This window comes from Pseudochaenichthys georgianus, chromosome 7 (genome assembly GCF_902827115.2).
Source record: "Pseudochaenichthys georgianus chromosome 7, fPseGeo1.2, whole genome shotgun sequence".
Taxonomy (NCBI): domain Eukaryota; kingdom Metazoa; phylum Chordata; class Actinopteri; order Perciformes; family Channichthyidae; genus Pseudochaenichthys; species Pseudochaenichthys georgianus.
The window spans coordinates 25,432,649-25,457,648 of NC_047509.1; the positions used below are offsets into that span (position 1 = coordinate 25,432,649).

Sequence of the window (25,000 nt, forward strand, 5' to 3'; positions counted from 1 at the left end):
TTATCAAAGAACAAAAAACGGATGCACTGTAGATGAATAGGCTCTTATACAATTCAGTCAGGGCTTATTCACCATGCTTCCTTCATCTTTCTACAATTCACAATCTGCAGTTTCCCAGATTCACCTAAAACAGTTTAGAAATGAGTATTCCTAAAGAGAAATAAAACATATCAATTGTTGTTTTAATTCAACGTATTAATGATGCTTTAAAACTCAACCCACACACTTTCATTGTGACCTAATAAACTTTCAACACTAACAAGCACATTTTCTAAATGTCGTGTTGCAGCTCCAGCTAAATTGTGGGAAGCGGTGGCAGGCTTGGCAGCAGCTAGGTAGAGGCTAGCCGAGAGAGAAAGCTTGATTGAAACCACTCCTGCTGTAATTTTGGGCCTAGTTAGCCCTCTGATTGCCAGTCCCTGTGTTTAGATAGTAAAACTGCAGTGGTGCTTTGACTAAAGACACCAGGAGACACACATAGATGAGCTGAGGCACACACACACACACACACACACACACACACACACACACACACACACACACACACACACACACACGCACGCACGCACACACGCGCGCACACACACACACACACACACACACACACACACACACACACACACACACACACACACACACACACAGTACAGACTGGGTCTTGAATCGTTATTCCTTTTTGGTACTGAATACATGTGCTTGTTACACCTAGAAGTTTGAAGCTTCTTAAGTGAAATACAATGAATTAAATGAAAATTCCGCAAATTAAGATATTGAATATTTTATTTTAATTTGGTATTAGATCTGACATGCTTGCACATTTTCAAATGTTGACTGTCCACAAACAATTCTCACATTTAGAGACACTTTTTTTTTAGTATGCACACACACACACACACACACACACACACACACACACACACACACACACACACACACACACACACACACACACACACACACACACACACACACACACACACACACACACACACACACACACACACACACACACACACACACACACACACACACACACACACACACACACACACACACACACACACACACACACTCACACACACACACACACACACACACACACACACACACACACACACACACACACACACACACAAATACACATTTGAATTGCTCAACATAATTGTCACTTATGTTGAAATGGTCTGCTCCTTGAGCGCATGCACAATCATATTGTCAATCTCTGGAAGTGACAATAATGCTAGGCGACGAGGCTCAGTGATAGACACTGTGATTATTCGTAAGATGAGTACTGGCAGAAAGAAGAGAGCTGAGAACTTTCCTATCAACGACTTGTCTAACCCTAAACTCTCTTCTGAACGTCTGTCTGGCTCTTCTCTCACACTTTTTTTGAGAACCCAGAAACTCTCTTTGCACACATTGTGGTTTTCTAACAGTTTAGAGGTTTTGAGATTGAAGTGCTTTAAAAAAGTAAGGTCCAGAAGTCAGTGGATGCGAAGCTTCTGCTTAGAATGGAGACATGTCTTAGCCTTTGAATATTAAGTTTAATATCCTCTGGGTCAAACCTAAGAAAGTATACATTGTATCAACTTCCTCTGACTGCCTAATAACCCTTGTCTCTGTGTTTTGTCTCACAGATGACAGTGAGCCGGTGGACAGCATGTACGACACAGAGGCCGACCTCCCGGGTTTAGCGGCCATAGGCGGTGCCGACAGCCCAGAAGATGACGCAGAAGATGGCGTCATCAATATGTCCCCCCTGCCCTCACCCACTCCTTCCCATCCAAACAACAACCACCACCACCTGCTGCACCCCCACATCTACGCCAGCCACCACCACCACCACCACATTCACAACAACAGCAACAGCAGCAGCAATGACCAGGACTTCACCACACCCAAGGAGGGCTCGCCGTACGAGGCGCCTGTCTACATTCCTGATGACATTCCCATTCCCGGCGACTTGGAGCTGCGGGAGTCCTCTGTGCCCGGAGCCGGCCTGGGCGTTTGGGCCAAGACCAGCATCGGTGCTGGGGAGAGGTTCGGTCTGCACAGCACGCTGCATCACGACGCCACGGGCAAAGACGGCTCCTTCGGATGGGAGGTAGGAACCAGCCAGGCTTCTTTACACTTTGTTTTGTTACATTCAATTGTATTACATTTATCACACTTTTGTCCAATGCGACTTACAGTACAATAAGCCCAATCATCCCTAAGGACACAAAAGCATAACTGCAAAAATCCTGCAAGTACATACCCCCAAAAAAATCCCCAAAATGTTTAAGTGCTACATACAGACATTAGACATGTTTAAAGGTCCCGTATTATACTGTTTTTCATCAATATATTATAGGTCTAAGATATATACAAAACATGGCTCTGAAGTGTTTGGCTTGAAATACCAAACATATCACCCATTGCAGCATCCCATAATCCCCTCTGTTTCAGCCCTGTTTCACAAGTGCTGATTCTCTGTCTTTTACTTTAGATGAAAATAAGGAGCCACTCCCCACGCCCCTCTGCAAGATATTTGGTTAAAAAGAACACAAAGGTGCTCTAGGAGGAGATGTAGGTGATATGGTGGGGGGGGGTTACCATGGTTGGTTATTGGCTAATGGTTACACAATCCAAAAAATCGTTATGACATCATGAAGTGGCCAAAATCTGATCAGCTCATTTTCAGACAGACAAATGGATCAGGACAAAAAGTGAAGAGTGAATCTTTATCCTGAAACGTTCAGAATGTCTTTACACAGAGGGGACACGTAAACGACATGAAAAGTGGATTTTGCATAATAGGTGACCTATACATTGAATTGTTATTGATTGTATGGGCCAAGGTGCAGTTGAAAGGTGGGTATTCAGCTTGTGACTTCCTGCTGTCAAATGAAGAGCTCGTTCCATCAAATATGTTTTACAACATAGCACTTTGATTACTGTCATGGCTTGTGACACAAATGCACATTAAAATACGAGATGAACACTGAAGATGGTAAGTGAGTGACCAAGCCGCTCTTCATTCATCCATATCTCCAGCCATCAGTCTTTATCCACCGCTCACTCGTCATCAGCAAAGATGCCCGTGCCATTTGCATCCCCTTGTGTGATTGGACCTCATCTTTTGATCCTGCACACACACACACACACAGACATACACACGTACAAAACACACTGAATTCCAGCAGCACAGCGATGTCGGATGGAAAAATCTGGCTGATTAGTGGAGGTATCAGCTTTTCTGGGCGTCGGTCCGAGCGAGCACACTCATTTGGTCACGCCACCCGATATGGAAATGGAAGAAGCATGGCCTGATGCGGTGGCGGCATATTGTACTATTAATTTTCATTTCAACATGACATTAGAGGATATTGAAGTTGCTTCAGTAACTCATTAGGAGAGAAAACTCCCGATCCCAGTCTCTCTCACTCTGTCTCCCCCTTTCTCTTCTTTCTCATGCGCCCAATCAGAGATGAAATATACTGGCCTGCTTTTCATTTCACTGACTCCTTGACTATTTACTGTTTTGGGGGCTGGTCATTTACATCTTCTGATATTACATTTGTTTATAACAAGGAATAGAGATGTTGACAAGGCCATGTTGGAAAGGGCATGATGTGCTTGAATTCGACACCAGCAGTTCATGTACTCAGTATTCAAGTTTGTACAATTTGAGAAGGGACCAACAGGCAATGCAATGATTTTCTGGAAATTATGCATTTGGAAGACATAACAAAATTGAGACATTCTTAGCAAATATGTCAATGTTATTATGTTAGACAACATGAAGTGATGCGATACATGAAATCACTTGTGGAAGTAGAGCAAACTTCATGGGTAAAAACACTCTCACTCACTCAAGAATGTCTGCTGCTGATCTGTGAAATAAACCTTCCGACAGACCGAGTAGGACTTCTATCAAAGGAGCATAATTAACTATTATTTAAATGCAGAACAACCTTGTGTTTGTCAATAAGTTAAACATGCAGAATTGGGTTAGAATATATTGTATGAGTTTGAAATTAAATGTTTATTTACAGTTGATAATTGCAGTGCATCTGGCATACGTTTTCACAGTTTTGTGGAGAAATAAAAAGTATACAGGCTGTAATTATTGTGGTATATATTCTAGTTATTATATCCTTGGAAGAGCTCATAAAGTAAAGCTAATAATCCCTCATTGAAAAGATTTGATAAAAACCCCTAATAGGTTCAGTGTGAGGACTCCTGGGGTTTTACACCAAGCCTTCATTTATTCCTTTCACCCTGTTTTCTTCCAACAGTTGTAGAAGCATGCACGCGATTAAAGCACACAGGCACACGCTATATGGCCGTGTGCCAGGTTGCACATTTTCCTTTTTAAAGTTCATATTATGGCTAGCCATTTGGGGTGCAAAGGGCAGCCTTCCAAAAGCTACACTCTCCCTGTAGCTCTCATGTTTTCTCTCAGTTTTCCTCCTCCTTCCTCTTTTCTCCCCAGACACCCCGACTAATGCATATTCATCAGCTAAGCTCTAGCTCTCTGGCTTGAAGGGAAAAAGGCCACCTTCAGCTCTAAAGAGATACATTCACACAGACCAATACTTGTTTATACACACCACCCTTAAAGAGGAGGGACTTGCCATATTGTTGCACTTTTAAGATGTTTTTTGGCTGCTTTACGAGTTTGAAGTTTAATAAACAACCTGGTAAAGTACACTACAGAATGTACATGGACACAGTCCAGATTCTACCACATTTTGGTCACATTTTGGAAACCTTTGGAAGCATTTTTGATTTGATTGTGATAGATCTCTTTCAGTTGCTGTTAGCCTGAGGTCATTCTAGTTCCCCTGAAAGGTACATTCCCTTGTCTCTACCTCTAAACATGTCAAAAGGGGGACATTGATCCGTCTTTTTTTCCTCCGACTCCTTAATGGTCTTTGGAGGACTCACTCTTGGTTAGGCTCTATTATTTTTTTAAGATATCCTGTCTGGTTTGGGGCTGGAAGGCTTCTGGGGCTCTCCTCTCCCAGACTCTTATCACAGATAGTCATAACAGTCAGCCTGTTGATAGTCATCAACAGACTCCCCTAGGAGTCCCGTACACCCCCTTTCACCTTCTACCCCTCAACTCATCTACTGCCTCTGGTCTTAGACAAATAGACAGGCGAGGGAGCGACAGAAGTATGTCTGAGTGAAGAAAGATGTTGAAAGAAACCAGAGAGAAACAAGTATTCATGGGGATGGATAGAGCAGGAAAAGAGGGTGCAAAACACATATTTCACACAGTGTTATGTTAGAAACGCTGGAGGAGTCGTAGGCTCTTCATGGACATTCTGTGAATGTGTGTTTTACACCAGTCCCCTGCCAAAACAGGGGGATGTGTTATGAGAGATAATAAGTGAACTCATGTGAAATCTCTGCGGTGTGAATGTGATCATATCATACCAAGGCCTCTTACAAGACAAATTGGATTAAGTGCTGAACTGAGTGATTAGTGTAACTGTGCTTCCTCTTTATTATAAATAGTTCTATACTGTATTGCCAATGCTATGTGAAAACCTTTTCATTTCAAAATGCTCCTCAAACATAAACAGCCTTGATTTATTCTTGAGGACCAGACCACATCATTTGAAGTTGATCGAATCATCTTGAAATCTGAGGACTATAATGTAACGTTGCCCTATAATCCAGTGCAGGTTTCTGATCAACAGTGATATGTGCCATCTGTAGTATTACACTCCTCTCCAAAACAAGTTTAATTACAATGACTGCATTTGTGTGGATGTTTTACTACTGCAATAACTCATCATCTCGGCTTTGTGAGCACCACGTTGTAGTGCTTTCTGGATCTCTGAGTGGAACTGTGGATTGGCGGGGAGAAACGGAGAGAGCGATAGAAAGAGAGAGTGAAAGAGTAGCCGTAAGGGAAAGAAGAAAGAGGAAGGCAGAGAGGAAGCCTACTATTGTCTGTCCCGGGGCGCTTGGGACTGGAAGAGGTGTTAACTCAGACTCATTTCAGCGAGACGGACAGCTCAATCTAAGAGCTGCTTTGCTGCGGGCCATGGCCATTCTCTTCTGCCTCAGCCTCCCTCTCTGGGCCAGCACCGAGTCATCCATTTAAAAACCATTATGCTCTCCCTTTAGCACAACATGATAGAACGCCGGGGCCTCAGGTCTCCCGTATGTGTGTGTGTCTCTCTGGTTGTGTGTGTGCAGAGCTGCCAACCCCTCAGGATAGTAAGGCCTGAGCAAGCGGAGTGAGGCAAGGCCCTCAGAGAGCCATGTGTGGGGATCTGCTGTCAGACTGACTGCTGCTATTATCTGGCCGGTAGATTGGCCTGACTTCCCTATTGATAGAGACATGTCACCATACAATGGCTAGAGGTCTCTCACTGACTGGCATTGAATGGACTCACTGATCTAAGTCCCTCGGGTGTTCAGACGGCAGGGGAGAGGGCAACACATCTGCGGAAGTGTTCTGTGGAAACAGCTCATGGTAATAAGAGCAGATTTACAGCTTGTATCTATGTGCAGCATCAAATCGTTCCCACAGTAACGACATTGATCTCAATCTTCTTAGGAATAACGAGATCAAATAAAGTCAGTTATATCCATCTCCAGAACGTACGTCAAGCAAACAAGCGGTTTGAACGAGCCCTCTGTAAGATATATTAATGGTGTTTACTCTCACTTGTCCTTACCTGTGACCACTGGGTGTGTCCTCACACCTCTGAATCATGGCTTTTGAAACTCCTGCAGCACACATTAGCTTTGTCTTCTCTCACTATCTTTAGTTGTTCCTTGTTTGTTTGTTATCTCATACAGTTCTAGCTTTTAAGTTCAACACACTCCAAGAGCTGCATCACAACCTCACCAACTTTGAAACATTTTATTTAGTACAAGTCATTTACGTGTCCAATTGGAAGAGTTACCGGTGGTTACATTTTTTATTTCAAAAATGTAAATGTATGAAATATAAACGTTACACAGCATTATACCTTCAGGGTATATTCTGAGGCATGAAAAGGAGGATATGAAAAATGAAACATTGAGCATTTTGATTTTGTGGATGTGCATTGACGTAGACTCATTGGATGAGGTCAACGTCAATGCTTTCACACACAAAACCAATGAATCATAGTCCATGTCAGCCCTGCAGCCATATTTGTCTCTTTGCAGCAGCGGACCTTGGGCTGACTTTGTTGCCAGCCAAACTTCGTTTTCTCGGTCCCCCATTCTTTTTCTATTTACTTTTTGTGGGGTGTTTTTCCCTATCAGTATCATTCACCCAGTGATTTATGGAAAGAGCCGAAAAAGTATGCTAGCTCTTCTGTTTGCTCAGTTATTGACTTAATGATAGTCTGGCGGGCACTCTCATGCCGCCAAGGTCCTACGTGACAGATACCCATCCGGCCATGGCATCATGCATCTCCATCACCCTCTGTCAGGCACTCAATCTCCGCCTTCGCAGCTCGCTTTTCTCGTGACGCTGTGCTTCTTTTGTTCTCAACCTAATCGCTGAACTTTGCTTATGTCCTTGTATCCAAACTTTAGAAGAAGTCCTGGCACACCCTGACACTTATCTGTCCTGACCCACCTCTTGACTCCTTAAGTGTTTGCTTGCCTTTTGTGTTCTCCCTGAAGAGGGCGGATGGCCAAGTTATTAAGATATCCCTATAGGGCATTCAAGGTGCAGCTTGCAACTTGTCTGATCTGTTTGACTTCTACAGAAAGGTGTTCTTTATCTTGATGTTTGGTCCTTAAGGTGGCTGGTACTGATCTGATAGGGCAGAAACTCCCTGGGACTGCCAGGAGACAGTAGTCACAGCAAGTGAATGGATAGTATGAGACTGAGAAAGGGAGCGAGATAAAGAGAGATAAAGTTGTATCCTGCTCGATTTGACTAATGTGCTTTCCAGTGTTCTCACGGTGACAGTCATGTTCTTTCATTCAATTATGAGTGTTGGTTAAGGTCAGAGAAAGTAAGCTTTAACTAACCATAACACAGGAAGCATTAATCCTTCATGAATTCATCTGTTCATCATTTATTTTGAGACTCGCGGTCCTAACCGAGTTAACTTGGACCCCTACCGTGTCGATTATTGTAAAGTAGTGAAGCCCTTTACTTAAATGGGGTCATTATCATGTCTTTTACTGAAATCAGGACCATGCTCTGATGAGCATGGCCTTGAGCTGAGAGTACTTCTTAAAGCTACTTAACAGGAAAAACAGCAGGCCTTCTCAGTTGTACCTACTCAGATCTAGTTACATTGAAAAGAAGAGGATCATTGTATATTAAAGGGTCAGTTCAACTAGAATGTGCACCAAGAAAAACATACTTTTCCTCTTAGCCTATGAACTGTTAGTTAATGAGTCCATTTTTTAATATTTAACAGTGAGAATGCTGCTGCCCCCCTTAGAGTATACAACGGAAATGCATAGTGAATTATTGCGTGGAAAACACAGAAGGTCTAAAATTCAAAACACATGAGCTGTCTACATAATGATAAAATACAAGGGATTAGTACAATAACTTGGTTATTTATTGTGATTTGGGTCCTTAAGGTTTTGCACAAAAATATCTATTATTTAATTTTGTGTTTTATATATCTGTCTGCTTTCAGGCGCAAACAACAAGATGTGTTGAGTGCAGTGATAAAAACAATATACTTTAATTGTGAAAATTCTAATTTATATTTTATTTTATTACGCTAACTATGTTCTTTTAAGAATTGGTTATATACAATGATGTGTTAAGGTATGTTGGTACTTTGGCACATATGTTTATAGTCCCACATTGTAATGAAAGGGATATCAAACGTGTGGTTTCTAATAACAGCATTGACCAACAGTATGCGGTTTTCTGTCATCATTATTTGACTTTGACAGAAACCCCAAGTTTACACAAGCAGCAAAAACACAGGAGAGAGAGCGTAACACCACATGTCTTGGGCCTGGGTGCTGTAATATCTTCCATTCACATTCATTTTATGTAGGTTTTAAACATGCCATTAGCCAATTTAATCCAATTTACCCAGCTTTCGGAGCACTCCAGTGGAACAAATTCCATCTAATATTAAACATATGGTCGGTGTTGCCCCTAGAAACACGACAGCAGCGCTGGGCTTTTTTAAGAAGCTGTTAAAGACAAGCCTCCTGCGTCCCAGTGCAAACCGTTGTCAATTATCTTCAATGAACACGGTAATTGATAACGAGGGAGCAGGGCAGCAAATTAAATGTCAGGTTTGATTAGAAGCCTGATACCTTATCATTTGTTCATAACTCATTACCAACATCTGTTAATCAGTTAATAAATTAATCTGCGGGGCTGGGATGAAAGGTGCGCAGGCTCCCAAGGAAGTACATCGGGCAAAGTCATCCATCTTTGAAGAGAGTGGAACTCGACAAATATTGTCCCTGGGATTTGGGCTGTTATTACTTGGTCATTGGTTTCAGACCTCAGCCACTCCAACCAAGCATTCTCAATGGACCCTCTTGTTTGCCTGAATAACCCTCCCACAGTCTCCTCACGCATCTCCGCCACAATGCTACCCTTTATTGCAGGAGGTTTCTCTTAGCAGACTTGCTTTAAACATTAATTAAAAAACCCTCACTTTGGCCATCAGTCCTCTGTGGTGAAGCCCAGGTAACGCCTGTCCAACTCCCCCCCTCCTCCTCCTCCTCCTCCTCCTCTCTTTCACTGTGTGTCTTGTGAAACACCATCGTTCATCGTTGGCCAGATGAATAGTCTCATCAGTTAGGGCCTCAGGGCAGGAGCAGACAATGACACTGCTCTTTGCTACAGTGGAATATGATGACATTTGTCAAATGCTGTTTGCATTGGCAATTAGATGTATGTTATTATGGAGACATACCCTTTTCCGCATTCCCAGCTCTTGCTGCTTGGCTGACATTTATGAATAAGTCATGAAACATGGCTCATCTTATTTTAGCTCTGTCATATTCAGTATGATATATTCAAAATGTAAAATGTTATATTTGTTGTGCCTCTCAGCGTATAAATGTTGGCCGTCCAATACCAGCCCTTTGTTAGTCACAGATTACTGACGCTTTTCTCTCACTTCTCCTTTCTACCTCACTTTAAATCTCAATCCCTTGTGCTGCTTAACATTTCTGTGACTCAAGCAGGAGGTTGTGACCTATTAATCAGGTTCCCGTGGCTGTTGTGATTGCTCTATTTTCCATAATCAGATACACAACATGGCCTAAAAGCCTTGGCTGTGCAAATTCTTATTTCGGTCTGGTCCTGTTGAAATTCGGTTAACTCCTTACAGTTCATGAGCCGTACTGTATACCTCAATCAAGGAGGGAACTGGTTGACAACTTTGCCTTTTAAGTGATTACTTTTATTTCGTATAAGGACTACATTTCACCTGAGTGTGTCTTTGTCAGAGGCAAACAAAGAGTATGAAGCCCTCATAAGCATATAATTGCCTCTAGAAGGAAAGGGGGACTTTCACTGTTTTATAATAAGCAAAAGTTGAAGTAATCTTGAAATTCTCCGTTTTTTACAGGTTAATCTTTGTGTTAACTATGTAGATAAACACAATATTAATATGCTGTACGTTCTAGTGTATACTGTAATGTCCAGTACATATGCAAAGGCATATAACCTTCACATTAACTCTTACACATACAGCCAGAAGAACTTAAAGAGACACATGCAGGCGGGAAAAATACATTCTCACATGTTTTTCTTTCCTCCACTCGGTCATTTAGAATAACAGGGTAGAGTGAGAAGCTAAGCACGATGACGACATTAGATCCTAAAACAGTGTTGAATTGTCGAAAGTGTTGAACACAGCGGGTTGTCTTTACTTTGGAAAGTCTCCGGAATCGCTCGGTTGATTTTTGCTCATTTTCTCCAGCACTGTCATTTGGAGCAAAACCCAGGGTCTCGTCTGCCTGAGACAACACGCAGGTTTTGACAGAGAAAAGAGTTGTTGTTCTTATGTGTCTGTGTGTGTGGGGGGGGTGTATTTAGATGAACCCAGAAGCACATGTGGCCCTTCACATAATCCTAAATCTGTCAAATTTCCCAATTGTATACAGGATCTTACTAAGATGTTGGTGTCAAATCTTAATTTAGTACGAGTGCTTGTGTCAGGATGACTAATAACAGTTTACACAGATGTTACCCAGACATTTCATTCATGAGATAGTATTGCCTCACTCCATTCTGTTTGCAATTGTCCAAACACTAGTCACTGTGATGTGTAATCGCTGCTGTAAAACATTAGTGAAGTGCTATCTAGTTGATTTTAGATGTCATCCGTCATCATATCTGCGATGGTTGACTAGGATATTCATTTATTACGTTTAAGGATGACTAGGACATTAACAGCATTAAAGTATTTAAAAGTAAAAATATACCTCATACACTATATTAAATAACTATTTATTCATAGCTTACATGACATATTAAGTAAGTGACGACATTTCCCACAGCTTGTTTTACTTTGCAACTACAGCTGTCACCAAGACATAGGTGTGACAAATACTATTTATTAATCATACTACTGTGTCATTGCTGCAACCTTAACAAGTTGGTTTGTAGTCAACTACTACAAGACTGACAGCTGCATGAAGTGTTTTTTTTACTATATCTTTCTCCGTACCTGAGAAAGCACATTTAAAGCCACATTTTGTGAAAATACAATTTGCAGTGTCACGAACGTCACTCACGGATCTAGTGAAATGTTGAACAAGCAAACTAATACACATCAACTCTTATTCTCACTTCATTCTATTCATGGAGAACAATACCCTTACTATTAATCAGGTGTTCAGAAAGAAAGCAAAGGCACTCATTAACTTGAGTTGTGCAAATCGGCTTAATGGTCCGGGCTGTGCACTGCAAGCCTCTCGTCATTATTGCGTCATTCTGTGCCATTCTGTTCGGAGAGAGAATTAGCTGGTGTTGGTGCAGCTGGTACGTAGCAGTACCCAGCATGCCACCTTGTACCAGGAAGGGTGGATAGTATGGATACGCGCCGTGTTATACCGAAGTGATGCCAAACAACAGAACAAAAGCGTGTGTATGACTGTAGCTGCCTACTTCTACCTGCAGGTAATATAGGTGTAACTTTTTTTCTCCTGACATAATGGTTATTCGACAGCAAAATATCACTATTATATTGTTATTATCTTCATGTCCTTTATCTGCATATCCTTGGCCATTCCTTGTTCTTTAATAGTAAAGATCAAATACTGGACACACTAGTTAATAATGAATCTGGTCACATGTCACTCCATCTGCTGTCCTTTAGTTGAGTCGCTGTGTTTCTGGTGACAAAGCCTGCTCCCCTCTGCTGGCCACACACTCACAATGCCACTTTCCGAACAAGTTTCAAAGTACTTGTCTCAAATGTCACAAGGCTGCGTGTTGTTTATTCAGAGAGGCAGACGTAGACAAACGTGCAGGTGCACAGTTTAAGAGCACAACACCAAACACAAAGACTTTCACACACACTTGAGCATGGCGCCTACAAAACTTCTCAAGCAGTACAAAAAGTACTCTTCTTCCTCTCCAGGGTGGGGGATGCTTGACAGGCCTCATCATCACTTACGTTTGTCTTTGCACTGCATTCCAAATCGTGTTTACCATTTTCATCTCTTTTCTGCTCTCCTCTCACACACACACACACACACACACACACACACACACACACACACACACACACACACACACACACACACACACACACACACACACACACACACACACACACACACACACACACACACACACACACACACACACACACACACACACACACACACACACACTGGCATGGACGTGATGGATCACCGCAGAGCCTTCTGAGCATCCCTTGTGTTTGGCTGTACACTTGTATACAAACACATTACTGTACAATGTCTACAGATGCCAGACTTTCCTTTTGCATGCCAACGTTCTTTCAAGTATCTGTGAACAGACAGTTTACTGACAACATACATGGCTTGTGCTTTAATTATAGCCAGATCACAGACTCACATCTTTCCCTTTGTGAGTCATTGGTTTCTCGACCCCCTCTTTCAATCTTATGTGCCCTTCTTCTCAATTTCTGCTCTCCTTCTTTTCTTTTCCCTCCCTCCTTCCTCTGTCCCTGGCCTTCGGGATCCCAGTGCTTCTAATTCGGCCTTATCAGTGAAGTAATTTAGCTGCCACAGCTTGGGTTTCTGTTGCGCGGCGAGCGGCACCATTGTCCTGCCCTGCTGTTGCTGAGATAAACCCTCAGATTGAACAAAGTCCGCACTGACCTTTACAAACTCCCAAATCTCGCTCTGCACACCCCTCCCACAGATATTCTCTCTGCCTCAAGCTCTTTTCTTCGGGTGGGAGGGGGGCTCGGGGCATCAAGTAGGAGGGAGGAGGCCAATGAGTGTGTGTGTGCGTGTGTGTGTGTGTGTGTGTGTGTGTGTGTGTGTGTGTGTGTGTGTGTGTGTGTGTGTGTGTGTGTGTGTGTGTGTGTGTGTGTGTGTGTGTGTGTGTGAGGTCAGGGTGGATTGAGTGAGCGTGAGATGGACAGGGGAGAGGGATTAAGATGGCTGACTGAGCCTGTCTATATTTCCAATGGCACTTCGCTCTGAGAGGGAGGCCAAGGAAGAAAAAAGTGCACTGCAAGCAAACCATTCAAGTGTGCTTTTTCTGTCTCCTTCAGACCGCTAGAGAAGGCCTTTGTGAGCCACATTGTCTGACCTTCCTGCCTTAAACGTTGAACCAGAAATATGATTTATTTGACGTAAAAGAGAGTTTGTGTCTGAGTTTCTCCGACTTGCTGTTGATGTCTCTGAAACGGCTCACTGAGAGGATCCTAAAAAAAAAGCACCGTTGAACCCCTCGTCTTACCTCCATTGTTATCTATCATGTCCTTCATTCCTTGGCAGAAGGCCCAAGAGGAGTCTGTCGGAATTGTTGCTTTGACACAGTGAAACGGCTAGAGGGGAACGGCTGAAGCCAAGTGGCGGGGGGATGGATGGGGTGGGGGTCGATGCCGTGCCGGGGAGGTTTGAAGCACAATGCAACAGGAGTACGCTCTCCATTGTGAACCACTGTCATCCTTCAGAAGCCACTTGACCAGCTCTCCAGACTGCAAATCTTCTCCGCTCTCTTTTCCATATGTCGGTTAGGCAGGGAAGCTCATCAAAAGGTCTTGGAGTTGTAGAGTGAAACATAGTGGGCGGAGGGATGCAGGATGGTGGAGAGGAGGGGAGGAAAGACGTGTTGTTAGTCTGGAGTCAGGGTGGCGGTGTGTGTGGGGGCGGGGATGATGTGGCGAGGGCCTGGGACATACCAAGCACTAAGTCCAGGTGCTGGCTTGAGAGTCAGTGACGGGAGATTTGAGAGAATCTGCACCACTCTGTCTGTTGGTCAGGGTGGCCCCGTGTTCATCTCACCCTTCATCCATCCCTCCTCCTTCCCACCTCCCCCCGCCCACCACCACCTGCCTGCAAGCCACCACCAGTGTTCCCAGGGAGATGAGCGCCACGGAGAAGAAGGCCCACAAGGGATTAACTTTTCACATGGCTGGGAGTCCTCGTCTCAAAAGACCTGACAACCCCAGACGGCTTGATTAAAAAAGAAAAGAAGAGAAGAGGAAAGGAGGGAGGGAGGGAGGGCACCGGAGGAGGAGAAGAGGGGGAATTCTTTACATGATGGCCCTGAGAGAGGGATTTTGGATATTGGGTGTCTTTTTTCCCCTTGGGCCAAAGCCCCCATGTCTTGGTTGAGAATGAGCAAGTTGTTCCTCCTGTTCTCTCCGCAGTCCCTGTGTTGCCCGGCCTAAAGATGTGGGTGGGCACCAGCACACAGTGTTGACTCCTCACAGGAAACCGAGAGATGTCCTCGAGATTTGAAGAAAATAAATCACGGTGGGAGTGATGGCTTTTGATTCCACTTTTCTTCGGATGGTAAATCCGTCAAAGAACCAGAATATGTTGTCATCAATTCCAATGTCTTTACCACGATGTGATTATATCTGTTATTTATTCACCTGTCATGAATGCATTATCAAAAGCCCTCTGTTGTTCTTTGTGCGTCAGCATTGCATTACACTCACGGAAGACATTGGCAGAAAGATTCGGCCAACCGTTGCCGGCTTAAAGTTCTAGTGTTCAAGTGGCAAGGCGCCCTATTTCCCCTCACTCCATCCCAGATAAATTGGGCCTCTCAGGTTTGTCTGTGAGAAAGAGAGGACAAAAATCAAAACAAACGCTCCCACTGAAGTGAAGATGGGAGTAGGGGTTGGCTTTCCTCTCCGGCTAGCGGATCAGCAACTCAACCTAGCGGGACAGCGGGCCACTTAATACCTCCCATCTTGTCCAGGTAACAGAGTGGCCCGACAGGGGGGTCAGCGAAGGTAGCAGGGTATTGTCTTACGGATCACCACTCACCCTCTGGCTTCCTCCACATGGCTCACTTACCCTCTTCTCATCTCCGCTGCGGGGACACACTCGCCCTCTCTTCCCACATCCCGCAGCGAGGATACAAACATCCATTGAGAACGTTTTTTAAGGATGCTTGGACCAAGTTTCACTCTAAAAGCTCAAGATGAACCATAGTCTATATACAATCATGCACAAGATTATTAGGCTTGGCTGCAATTGCCAGGTTAATTTCAAATAAAGAAACGCCAGAATCAGGTTGATTCATTTGAGTTCAACCTTATTGATTTAAATAAGGATATTTGTTTATATTGGGAAGAAAGCAATTGGTTTAAAACACATGAAACCATAACACAACCACCACACGTCTGCTAAGTCGGTCGAGTAACTCCTGCTGTCAACACTAGTAGTACGAAGGACAAGAACGGCCGTATCTAAAGGGTGACTAACAGAGCCAATTACCCCTAATATCAGCCCAGATCTCTCATTAATCAGCTGCGTACCCGCCATGTGGCCCCAGACTCCAAGGAGGCTCTGCACCTATGTGCTGTTCACTTGACCTTGCTGATGGACCCAGGGGAACACAGGAGTTGATTTCAGTCCTCCAGGATGTTGTGGGCCTTCTTCCTGGTCTACAGGATAAATAAATGAACGTATAGGAAGATGAAAAGAACTCCAGTAATCGTACAAAGACCCTCAAGTGGTTTGTGGTTTTCACTTGGAGAAGCGATATAGAGAAAGAATGTGAAACACAACACACAGTATACAACAACTGAAGGGTAGAAACAGTATACATCTTTAATAGTGTATTGGCCTGCAACTTTCATATTATAGTACACACACACACACGCACGCACGCACGCGCACACACACACACAGAATAATTGTTATCCATCATTCCACAAGCATAGAAGTCAATTCATATAATAACCCTGAAACATAATGGCGTAAGAGCATCACCCCAACGTTGGTCTTATACATATAGACAGGTTGTTGAAGTCGTTATCCAAAAAGCGGTTCCACAGCAGGCGGCACAGGGCAATGTGTCCAAAAGTAACAAAAAGTATGTAAAGTATGTGCTCTCTAATAATAACCACTCAGACCCTGGACCCCTGCTGTCCCTGGAGTGACACGAGTGACAGAACTGATATGATATACTGACTCATATTCTTTTGACCCTCGCACTAAATCAGTGTCCAATCAGTATTTCTTTGTCTGAGCTCTCCTTTCCCGCAGCACGGCTATCATTAAGTGACTCATTTAGGCCATCACAGGTAGGCCCGCTTCAGAGCCCGCTGGTGGCTTTTAATGGGAGTGGAGTTCTTTCTACTGTAATGCATGCTGAAGTAGCATGGGCTAATGTGGCCCCTATAGTTTGGCACTGCATTAGTGCCAGAGGACCCAGCAGTGAGCCTCTAACCTGGGGACGACAGGGCCATGATTATGTTCACCGCAGGGTAGGCTTGTCCAGAGGAAGCTCGGCTATACACACAAAGGGGCACGTGTACAATGACATAGGTGGACAACGGGGCAATTATCGGCTTATTATTTTCACAAGTGAATTTTTGTCGTCCTTTTCTTTTTGCAGAGGGCTTTCAGTTCAGTACAATTGTATTTAATTCTCTTTTTGTTGTTGTGCTGCATTCCATTGAGGTATCATTTGTTGATGCAATAGTTTATAAGAGCACCTTCGTTCGTTACAGAATAGGACTTGTCTTCAAAGGGCAGAGAGAAGCAAACATTAAAGAGTACACATACATTTTATTCATATTATTGGGACACGGCCTCTTCAAAAGTCATTTTTGAATGCTGTGAGCAAAAGAAACTCCCTCCATCTCCTTTAAATTGTGGAAGAGGCTAAACTCTTTTAGATCAGATACTATTTGAATACCATTATCACGTAAATCAATTTTAGTTGAACATACATAAGCCAGTACATAATCACACACATATAAAATGTCAGGTTGACACAAATAAGGCACACTTATTCTGTCTCATCTCCCTCCTCTCCACTATATCAGCTCTACAGTTACCATGTGTACTGTCTCTATTCACTTACTGACTCAATGTCTATTTCACACACACACACACACACACACACACACACACACACACACACACACACACACACACACACACACACACACACACACACACACACACACACACACACGCAAGCACGCACGCACGCACGCACGCACGCACACACGCACGCACGCACACACACACACACAAATAGGATCCAGTTGTATTTCAAGATAATTCTCTTTCCTCTCTCTCCTCTTGTCTCAGTATCCTGAGCCACTAGACACTGAATGGACCACAGGGAAAGCTGATCTTACGGACACATATTCACTCACACAAGTACACACACATACATAAACTGCGTGTGGTCCCACCATTTCAGTCCTCTCCGTTTTCTAATGCTTCATCAGGTCTGAAGGTCAGGGTTTTGGACTTAAGACTAATCTTTTAAATTCCTCACTGTTTAGTCTCCTTATAGGCTCATCAGAAATCACCTGCTCACCTCAAATCACTTCTACTGTTTCCTTTGTTTGCAAAGTTTCACCTTTTTGTGACTACATATGTTGTTTTCTCTTCCATCATTCTCTCTGTCTCTCCTCTTTTTATTTTCCTGCTTCCTTTTCCTTCCTTTGCATAATTCAAATCAGAATCCCCATGTGAGTACCTTGCTCTTGACCTAGCTTAGAAGGCTCCTGATTGCTTTAATAGCAGTCCTTGGACCTGGAAGGTGGGCGCCTGTAAGGAACTCTGGTGAGAACAGAGTGTGTATGTGTTTGTGCAGTGTGTGTACAACCAAGGGGTGGTTGATTAGAACTGACCTCAAGAGTGTCAGGAGAAAACTAAGTGCAAATATGCAAAGTGGACGTGTGTGCTTGCATAATTGAGGCAGAAGGGAGTGCAGAGAGGTCAAGTAGAACAAATGGTCAGTGGAGTAGATTCAAAGTCTATAAAAACACACAAACACTCACAACATATAAATGTCCGAGGAGCACCGGTCACTTTGAGGTTAGGGAAGTGAGGCTGTGATGGAAAAAGTTGCCAGTTCCACGACCCAGTTGGGGTTGGCAAACTGTAGAGGCCTGTGGTTTGTAATGGGAAGCTCCCAGAACATAACATCACTGAGAAAGAGCTTATGTGCTTCGTTGGCTTACCATTATCAAGTAAGATTTGAAAAATCAGTTGGCACACACAAAAGTAAAAATGCAAGCCGGCGTGTTTTGCAGAAGAGGCGCAAATGTGTGCAAGGCTAAGTCCTTCAACAGTCGGATTGCCCTAGCATTAGCCGAAGTCAGGAGCCCCAAAGTAAGGCCAGCTAAGGTTGGGGTGAGGCCTGGCAAACCCAAAGATTGAGTCTGAATTAGGCCCACCATTCAAAGCGACTGAAAGGAGTTCCTGAGCCTCCTATTCTCTGCTAGCAAATTGGGAGGAAATCTGGCTATTGTACAGAGTTTTGAAGAGGCTGGTGTTGGGGAGGGGGGCGCACACTGTGCTTACCTATAGATGAGAGTGGAGACAAAGGATTCTGGGACATCCAGGAGAGGCTTTGAAATCCCTCTTGGCTGGAGACGGAGGCGGCGTGGAGTAGCTCCTCGTGTAAAAAAAAAGGTCAACATTGCTCAGTCAGCATAGACAACAAATGGCAGGGGACTTAACTTGAGAATTTGAAATGTCTGACAAGATAGGAAAGATAAAATATGATAGACATCATTTGAAAAAATGAGCATACTTTCTAACCCGTTTTGTATTTAGTAGCAAACTTAGCAGTAGCAAAGTTGTTAGTTTCCTCCTGTGGTCAGCTTGAGTTAATTTCCTTTTAACTTTGCCTGTGGGAAAAAAGATGTCCATTTAAACTTCTCAAACCACGATGATCCACTTTTTGCTCACGGATCAAGCTAAGAACTTTTTTAAATGTTGGGGCCTCTTCTCATGCCCTCTAAACTTTTTTGCTTTTAAAAGAAAGTTTCAATTTACATTTCCCGAACTTAACTAACCATAGCAGGTGTTTTAAGTATGTCCCTGACAAACTTCAGCAACAGGGCTCATGCGCTGTGGACTTCAGACTTCTGCTGTTTTCCCTTTCCATGGAGCAGCTGAGCTTCTCAAATGCGTGTGACAAAGTGACAACAAAGCATCTCTAATGATGATGATGATGATAATGATGATGGCAGCCTTTTAGGAGCCTTTTGATGGATGAGGATTGATGTGACCTACGTTGAATTGTGTGTGCCTACATACGTTTTTGTTTATGAGAGAAGACAGACATTCCCTCAGGCTAAAAAGTCCGGGTATCACCAGACACACATACACATACACACACACACACACATACACACACATACACATACACACACATACACTGACACGTTTTCTGATGGGCGGTGTTACACTGCAGCCACCCTCTTCCTGATCAGCAGTGCAGCCCGAGGCTCTTCCGGAGTCTCTCACCCCTACGAGAGTCCAACTCCCCCCCTGTCTGGCCTACTATACCAATGCCACCCCTCTCTTCTTATTCTCTCTCTCCGTCTCCCTCATTAATCAATGTCAAGCCGTCCAACAACAAGGCCGGCATTCTTTCCCTGCCTGCCTCCTCGGTTCCTCGTATGTGTCATTGTGCCCCGACCCTCCCCCTCCACCGACTCAGCGGCCACCACCGTCCTTTCACATGGCCGCAGATCCCAGACCCAGGCCCACACTGCCAACATGAAAGGTTGTTCAGAGGCAGCGTGAGGAAGAGAAAAAAAAGTGAGGAGGAGGCATTTTGCTCACTTCTATCTTTTCTTCCTCCCTTTTTTTGCCTTCCTCTGAAGAAAGGGATTCCATAGTCGTTTACATAATTCATGGGACACACAGGAGAAAACGGGCCATTGAGTAGTAAAAAAAAGTTTGGATGGAGCAGTCATGGGGGGCGGAGGGACATGTATGCCAGTCTTTGTGCCCCCAGACCCATCTTCCCTGCTTCTCTCCATCCATCACTACTCCCCACACACACAGTCATTGTCCCATGTTCGCCAGTAACCTCTGTTATAAGTCGGCCGTCTCTCTTCCTATCAAGACGTTTCTCCATGGGAAAGAAATTATTTCATCATCCAACCAGGCAAATGGATTTTTCATGGCCCTTTTTTTACGGGGAAATTGTGATGGACACCGCCGAGGCAAAAGTCATTAGCCCGAAATACTGTAGCTATCAGAGCCGGAAAACAGTATTGCACGGCTTTGCTTTGATTACATGAAACCTGATTATGGGGATGCTGACATTAGCAATAAGGACTCATTCTAAGACATAGCATTTATGTAAGACACTAGATACACACACACACACACACACACACACACACACACACACACACACACACACACACACACACACACACACACACACACACACACACACACACACACACACACACACACCTTAAAATCAGCACCTTTCTAGATGTCCCGCAGCCATTTGTCAGTTAACCATCACTAATGGATGTCCGTTTCATTTTCACGTGCCGCATTTGTTCTTTTTCCCCCACTATTAAACTAATAATAAGTCAAACAAATCACAGACCATCCTATCTCTAATACCCTGTTTAAACACTTAACTGTCCACGTTTACATTGAATAATGAGAGCACTTCTCGCATGAGCTCCTCAGCATGCCATTTGTTTACAAAGACGCAGATTGTCCACAAATCAGCAGTTATTTGGGGGGGGGGGTATGCGCTTAGAAATCCTTTCTCTCCCCGCATCCTCCGTCCCTGAGCATCTGTATGTATTTGTTGTACTAATGAAAGGAACAAAAGTTTCCGGGGGCCCCGTGCAAGGGGGGAACCAGGTTTTTTTGGGGAGAACAGCCGTAGAGAGGCTGAAGTGGGGTCTGCTGAGTGGTCAGTCGCCGTGAGGTTGACAGTGAGGGAACAGAGGACAGTGAGAGTGATGGAGACTTGACCCGGCAACCTCTTCTCTCCTTTCTCCTGCCTTTTCCTCCAAGCCCTTCTCAACCCTTCTCTTTAGATGATAGATGACCCTCCCTCTCATTCATGTCAAAAGCTCTTGCCCCCTCCTCCAGTCCTCCGAAGTCACATGCCTATTGTCTACGCATGTGCACATACACACATGCACGCACACACAACGCACACACACTATTACAGCCGTCTAGCCATTAATCTCCTCATCAACCCAAAGACAATCAGTCTTTTTCATCTGGGCTGGTGGTTACATAGCCCCCCACCACCTTCACCTTACATGCAGACCTTTTCATAGACACACACACATTCACTGTCACTCCCACTGAGACCTTTACCTCCAGGCAGCAGGTATGGATTTGTAAAGAGTTGCACTCCAATGACTGGATGGATTGATGGACAGACCAGGAGAAGTGCAGGGAGAGAGGTAGAGAACGAGGAGCGTAGAACGGACACTGGGCAGTAAATTACTTTGTCAATCAATCTCCCCCTGGGTACCCTTGATGGAAGCTGTCCAAACTTTCCTTTACTACTTTAAGTAACCATCCTGCAGTTTATCAGCAGAAGAAATAGGGTGGACCAACAAGTTGCAAGATTGAATGTTGCTGGGAGGAGACAGGAAAAGAAAGGAACATTTTGAAATTGGTTGAATGTGTGAGGGAAGTGAAGGGCAGAATATGGATTAAAGAAGGGAGAGATGTGCTATGGGGACGGAAAGGGAAACCCGTACAAAATATAAAACGGTTAAGGAAGATTTGCACCGAGGAATGTGTCTTATTTCTTCTCACTTAAGGTTCAGTAGCTGCTGACCACAACTCGGCTCACGGGTCTTCATGGGTGGCATGACAGGATGACACGCTGTGACTTTGAACATGTGACACCTCCCAATTACAGCACAGTGCAGACCCTAAGCTACGGGGATCCGCGGCTGCTTCAGAAACACAGCAACACAATGTTTTAAGCTTTTCTTACATTTTTTTCTTTTTATAGCAACAAGTGGAGATCTCTATGACCACGCACGCATGCAAAACATGCATAATACACACAAACACAGCCACATGCACCCATAGAAAGCTTTCTTTTAGACTTGTTTTCTGGCAAGTTTGAAAGTGTCTCTGCCCAGAACTGTGAAGGGAGAGTAAGGGCTGTTGGGAATGTTAATTTGGTAATTTGTTATTTTATATAATCAGGGGAGGGATAGTGGTGATGGTGGTGGTGGTGCAGTAAGGGCTGCACACACGGTCTGTGTGTTTGGGTTTGTTGGGGGGATGTTGTTTTGGAGGGAGAGGGTAATGCCGGGTGACAAGGTCCAGCTTGGTGATGCAGATGACTCCCAACCAAGTTATTTTTCTACGAGAGAATCGGGCAAAAATACCATGGCGGTCGGGGAGCAAGAAGCGCCCCATGCCCATAGAAGGTATTAAGATGTCTCTGAGACATAGCTGCCGTCCTCCTCCTCATTCTGTCCCCCCTGTCTCTTACTCCCAGTCACCCTCTCTCACTCCTAAATCTGGGATGGTGGCCAAGTGCCACCAAGGACACTAAGGCTAATAAATCATCCTTGTTTCAACATCTGCCCAGTCCCAAAGGGCTGCCCACCACCGCCACCACCCCACCCCTTGTGAAGATGGGTCCTTGGCTTTATTCCTCTTTCAGCATCTCTCCATACTCCCCCACTGACACCCCCTCCCGGACTGACAAAACGTCTATTGTCCCATGTTCAAGTGAAGAAGAGACCCTCTTTTCCCCTCTTTGACAAAAGCCGTCTGAAGCCAAGATGGGGACTGCCAACCGAGATGCCTGGGACCCGGCAGGGGTGCCCCCTCTCCCCCTTCTACTTTTCTCCCGCCTTCTGGTTCATCCATCCCTCGGTCTCGCTCTCTATTTTACTTTTAATACTCCCCTCCTGTGGGGGTCATTCGCTCAGCTCGCCCCCACCCTTTTCATCGTGGTGAACTCTCAGCCTTGCATAAAGACATCAAGTGACAGCAGTGAGAGAAAACAGCCAGATTTGGCAGAAAGAGATATTCGACATGGCTGTCAGTGGCCATTCTGCATGCCTTTTGTTCCCTTGGGTGTAGTTGAAATAGATAAATAAACAGTCATAGGCTGAAAAGCTGGGATCAGAAGCTTGTCGCATTTATTCATATTGAATGCTGAAGAAAAAGAGGCAAAAACCTGCTGCTGCCAATTAAGAAGAATGAGACGAAACTCAATTCACAGTGTTTAGATTTGTTTTACGGCTGAGGCTAAAACTAAGCTATTCAGTGGCTTTCTGTGGATCGGTCTAAAGATGGCAGTAGGTCTTTAGCAATGTGGGTGTCTCCATGCGGCAGAGAAGATCTGGGAAGTTGTCTCTGGACTCATCAGTTAAGAAGCACTCTCCACGGTTACTCACAAGGCTTCATTTACTGTGAATGCACGGCCCTTTTTCCCAGCACCTCAGACTCACCCCCAACAACAGGGAGTACCGCCCATAACTGTGCACGGGCCAGCCTCCGGCCGCATTCACAGGACCGTGTGCTTATAAAGAACAAAGTCACACCACTTTGACTTGAAGATGATGCTTGCCAAGAAATTAAGAATTCAAAAGAAGTGTTTTTTTTGTTAGTTTTAAATCATCAAATAATAAAGTTTACAACAGACTCAGTTATTTAAAAAATATACATGCAGTGATGACCAGCATCATATTTTATGACAATTTCTAGTAGACTTCAAGTAGAGATCACATTTATTTTTATTTTAACACAATTCATTACTAAAGGGTTAAGAAAGTGGTATTCATAATTATTACATGCACCACTGTTAAACAATATTTTGTCTGACTTTCTACTTTACTGGCGGGGCTCAAACCGTAACTTTATGCAAATGTTTTAATTTCGCTGAAACTACTCAAGCAGGGAGGAACATTTACCAACACAGCCCTGTGATGAATTAGTCAATTAGTGTTACTGGCATTTTTTGTTTCATATTTTATTCTGAATTATGTAGATGGAGGCACTGTAATTAATGTTTTTTTTGTTGCGGTTGGGTCATTATGCATGGAAATGTATTTGCCTCTAATTCATAGCTTTGAGTGTTTGCATATTAAAAGTGGCGAGGGCTTCAGGATGAGAATATGTCTCAACAAAGGGTTCTTGATAAACATTGTTCACTGCATTCCAGTATCCACTATTCACTAAATATGTTTTGTTCTTTGCAATTTATTTCCATAAAGCAATGATCAGAGTCCATTCACACCAAATATCATTGAAAAGAAATATTGAAACAAATCTGTAATCTGATGTTCCGCTCACAGGCAGAGCGCATTCCTTCACAGCTCCTCTCTCCCCCTGCAAAACATTTAGATTTCCAATTAGCCCTTGAGAAGAATGGCTAATTTACCACGGCGAGCAGGCGCCTGATGTCTCAATCTGCCGGGTGTCAGCACTATGAAAAGGAGTACTCTCATGTAAGCACACACACTTATAGAGACACACAGGCCCATACAACAGGGTTGCACTGAGTGTGAAGAGAACAAATTCAGTATGTGGATCCAAAAATGATTTCCTATTTATTTCAACTGTGAAAAATATGCTAAATGAATAGGGGAAGATTTTTTTTCTTTTTCTTTTAAATGAGTAAAGAGTGGTCTTA

At 43.9% G+C, this 25,000-nt stretch overlaps 1 protein-coding gene across 3 annotated transcripts in view; it reads left to right on the top strand.

The window, feature by feature from the left end:
* Window positions 1–25,000, top strand: part of prdm16 (PR domain containing 16) — a 177,987-nt gene that overhangs the window by 56,842 nt on the left and 96,145 nt on the right. For all 3 annotated transcript variants that reach the window (XM_071203820.1, XM_034088172.2, XM_034088174.2), the window contains exon 2: window positions 1,638–2,104. In XM_071203820.1, the coding sequence (XP_071059921.1) occupies window positions 1,638–2,104 (467 nt within the window). The remainder of the gene's footprint in view (window positions 1–1,637; window positions 2,105–25,000) is intronic.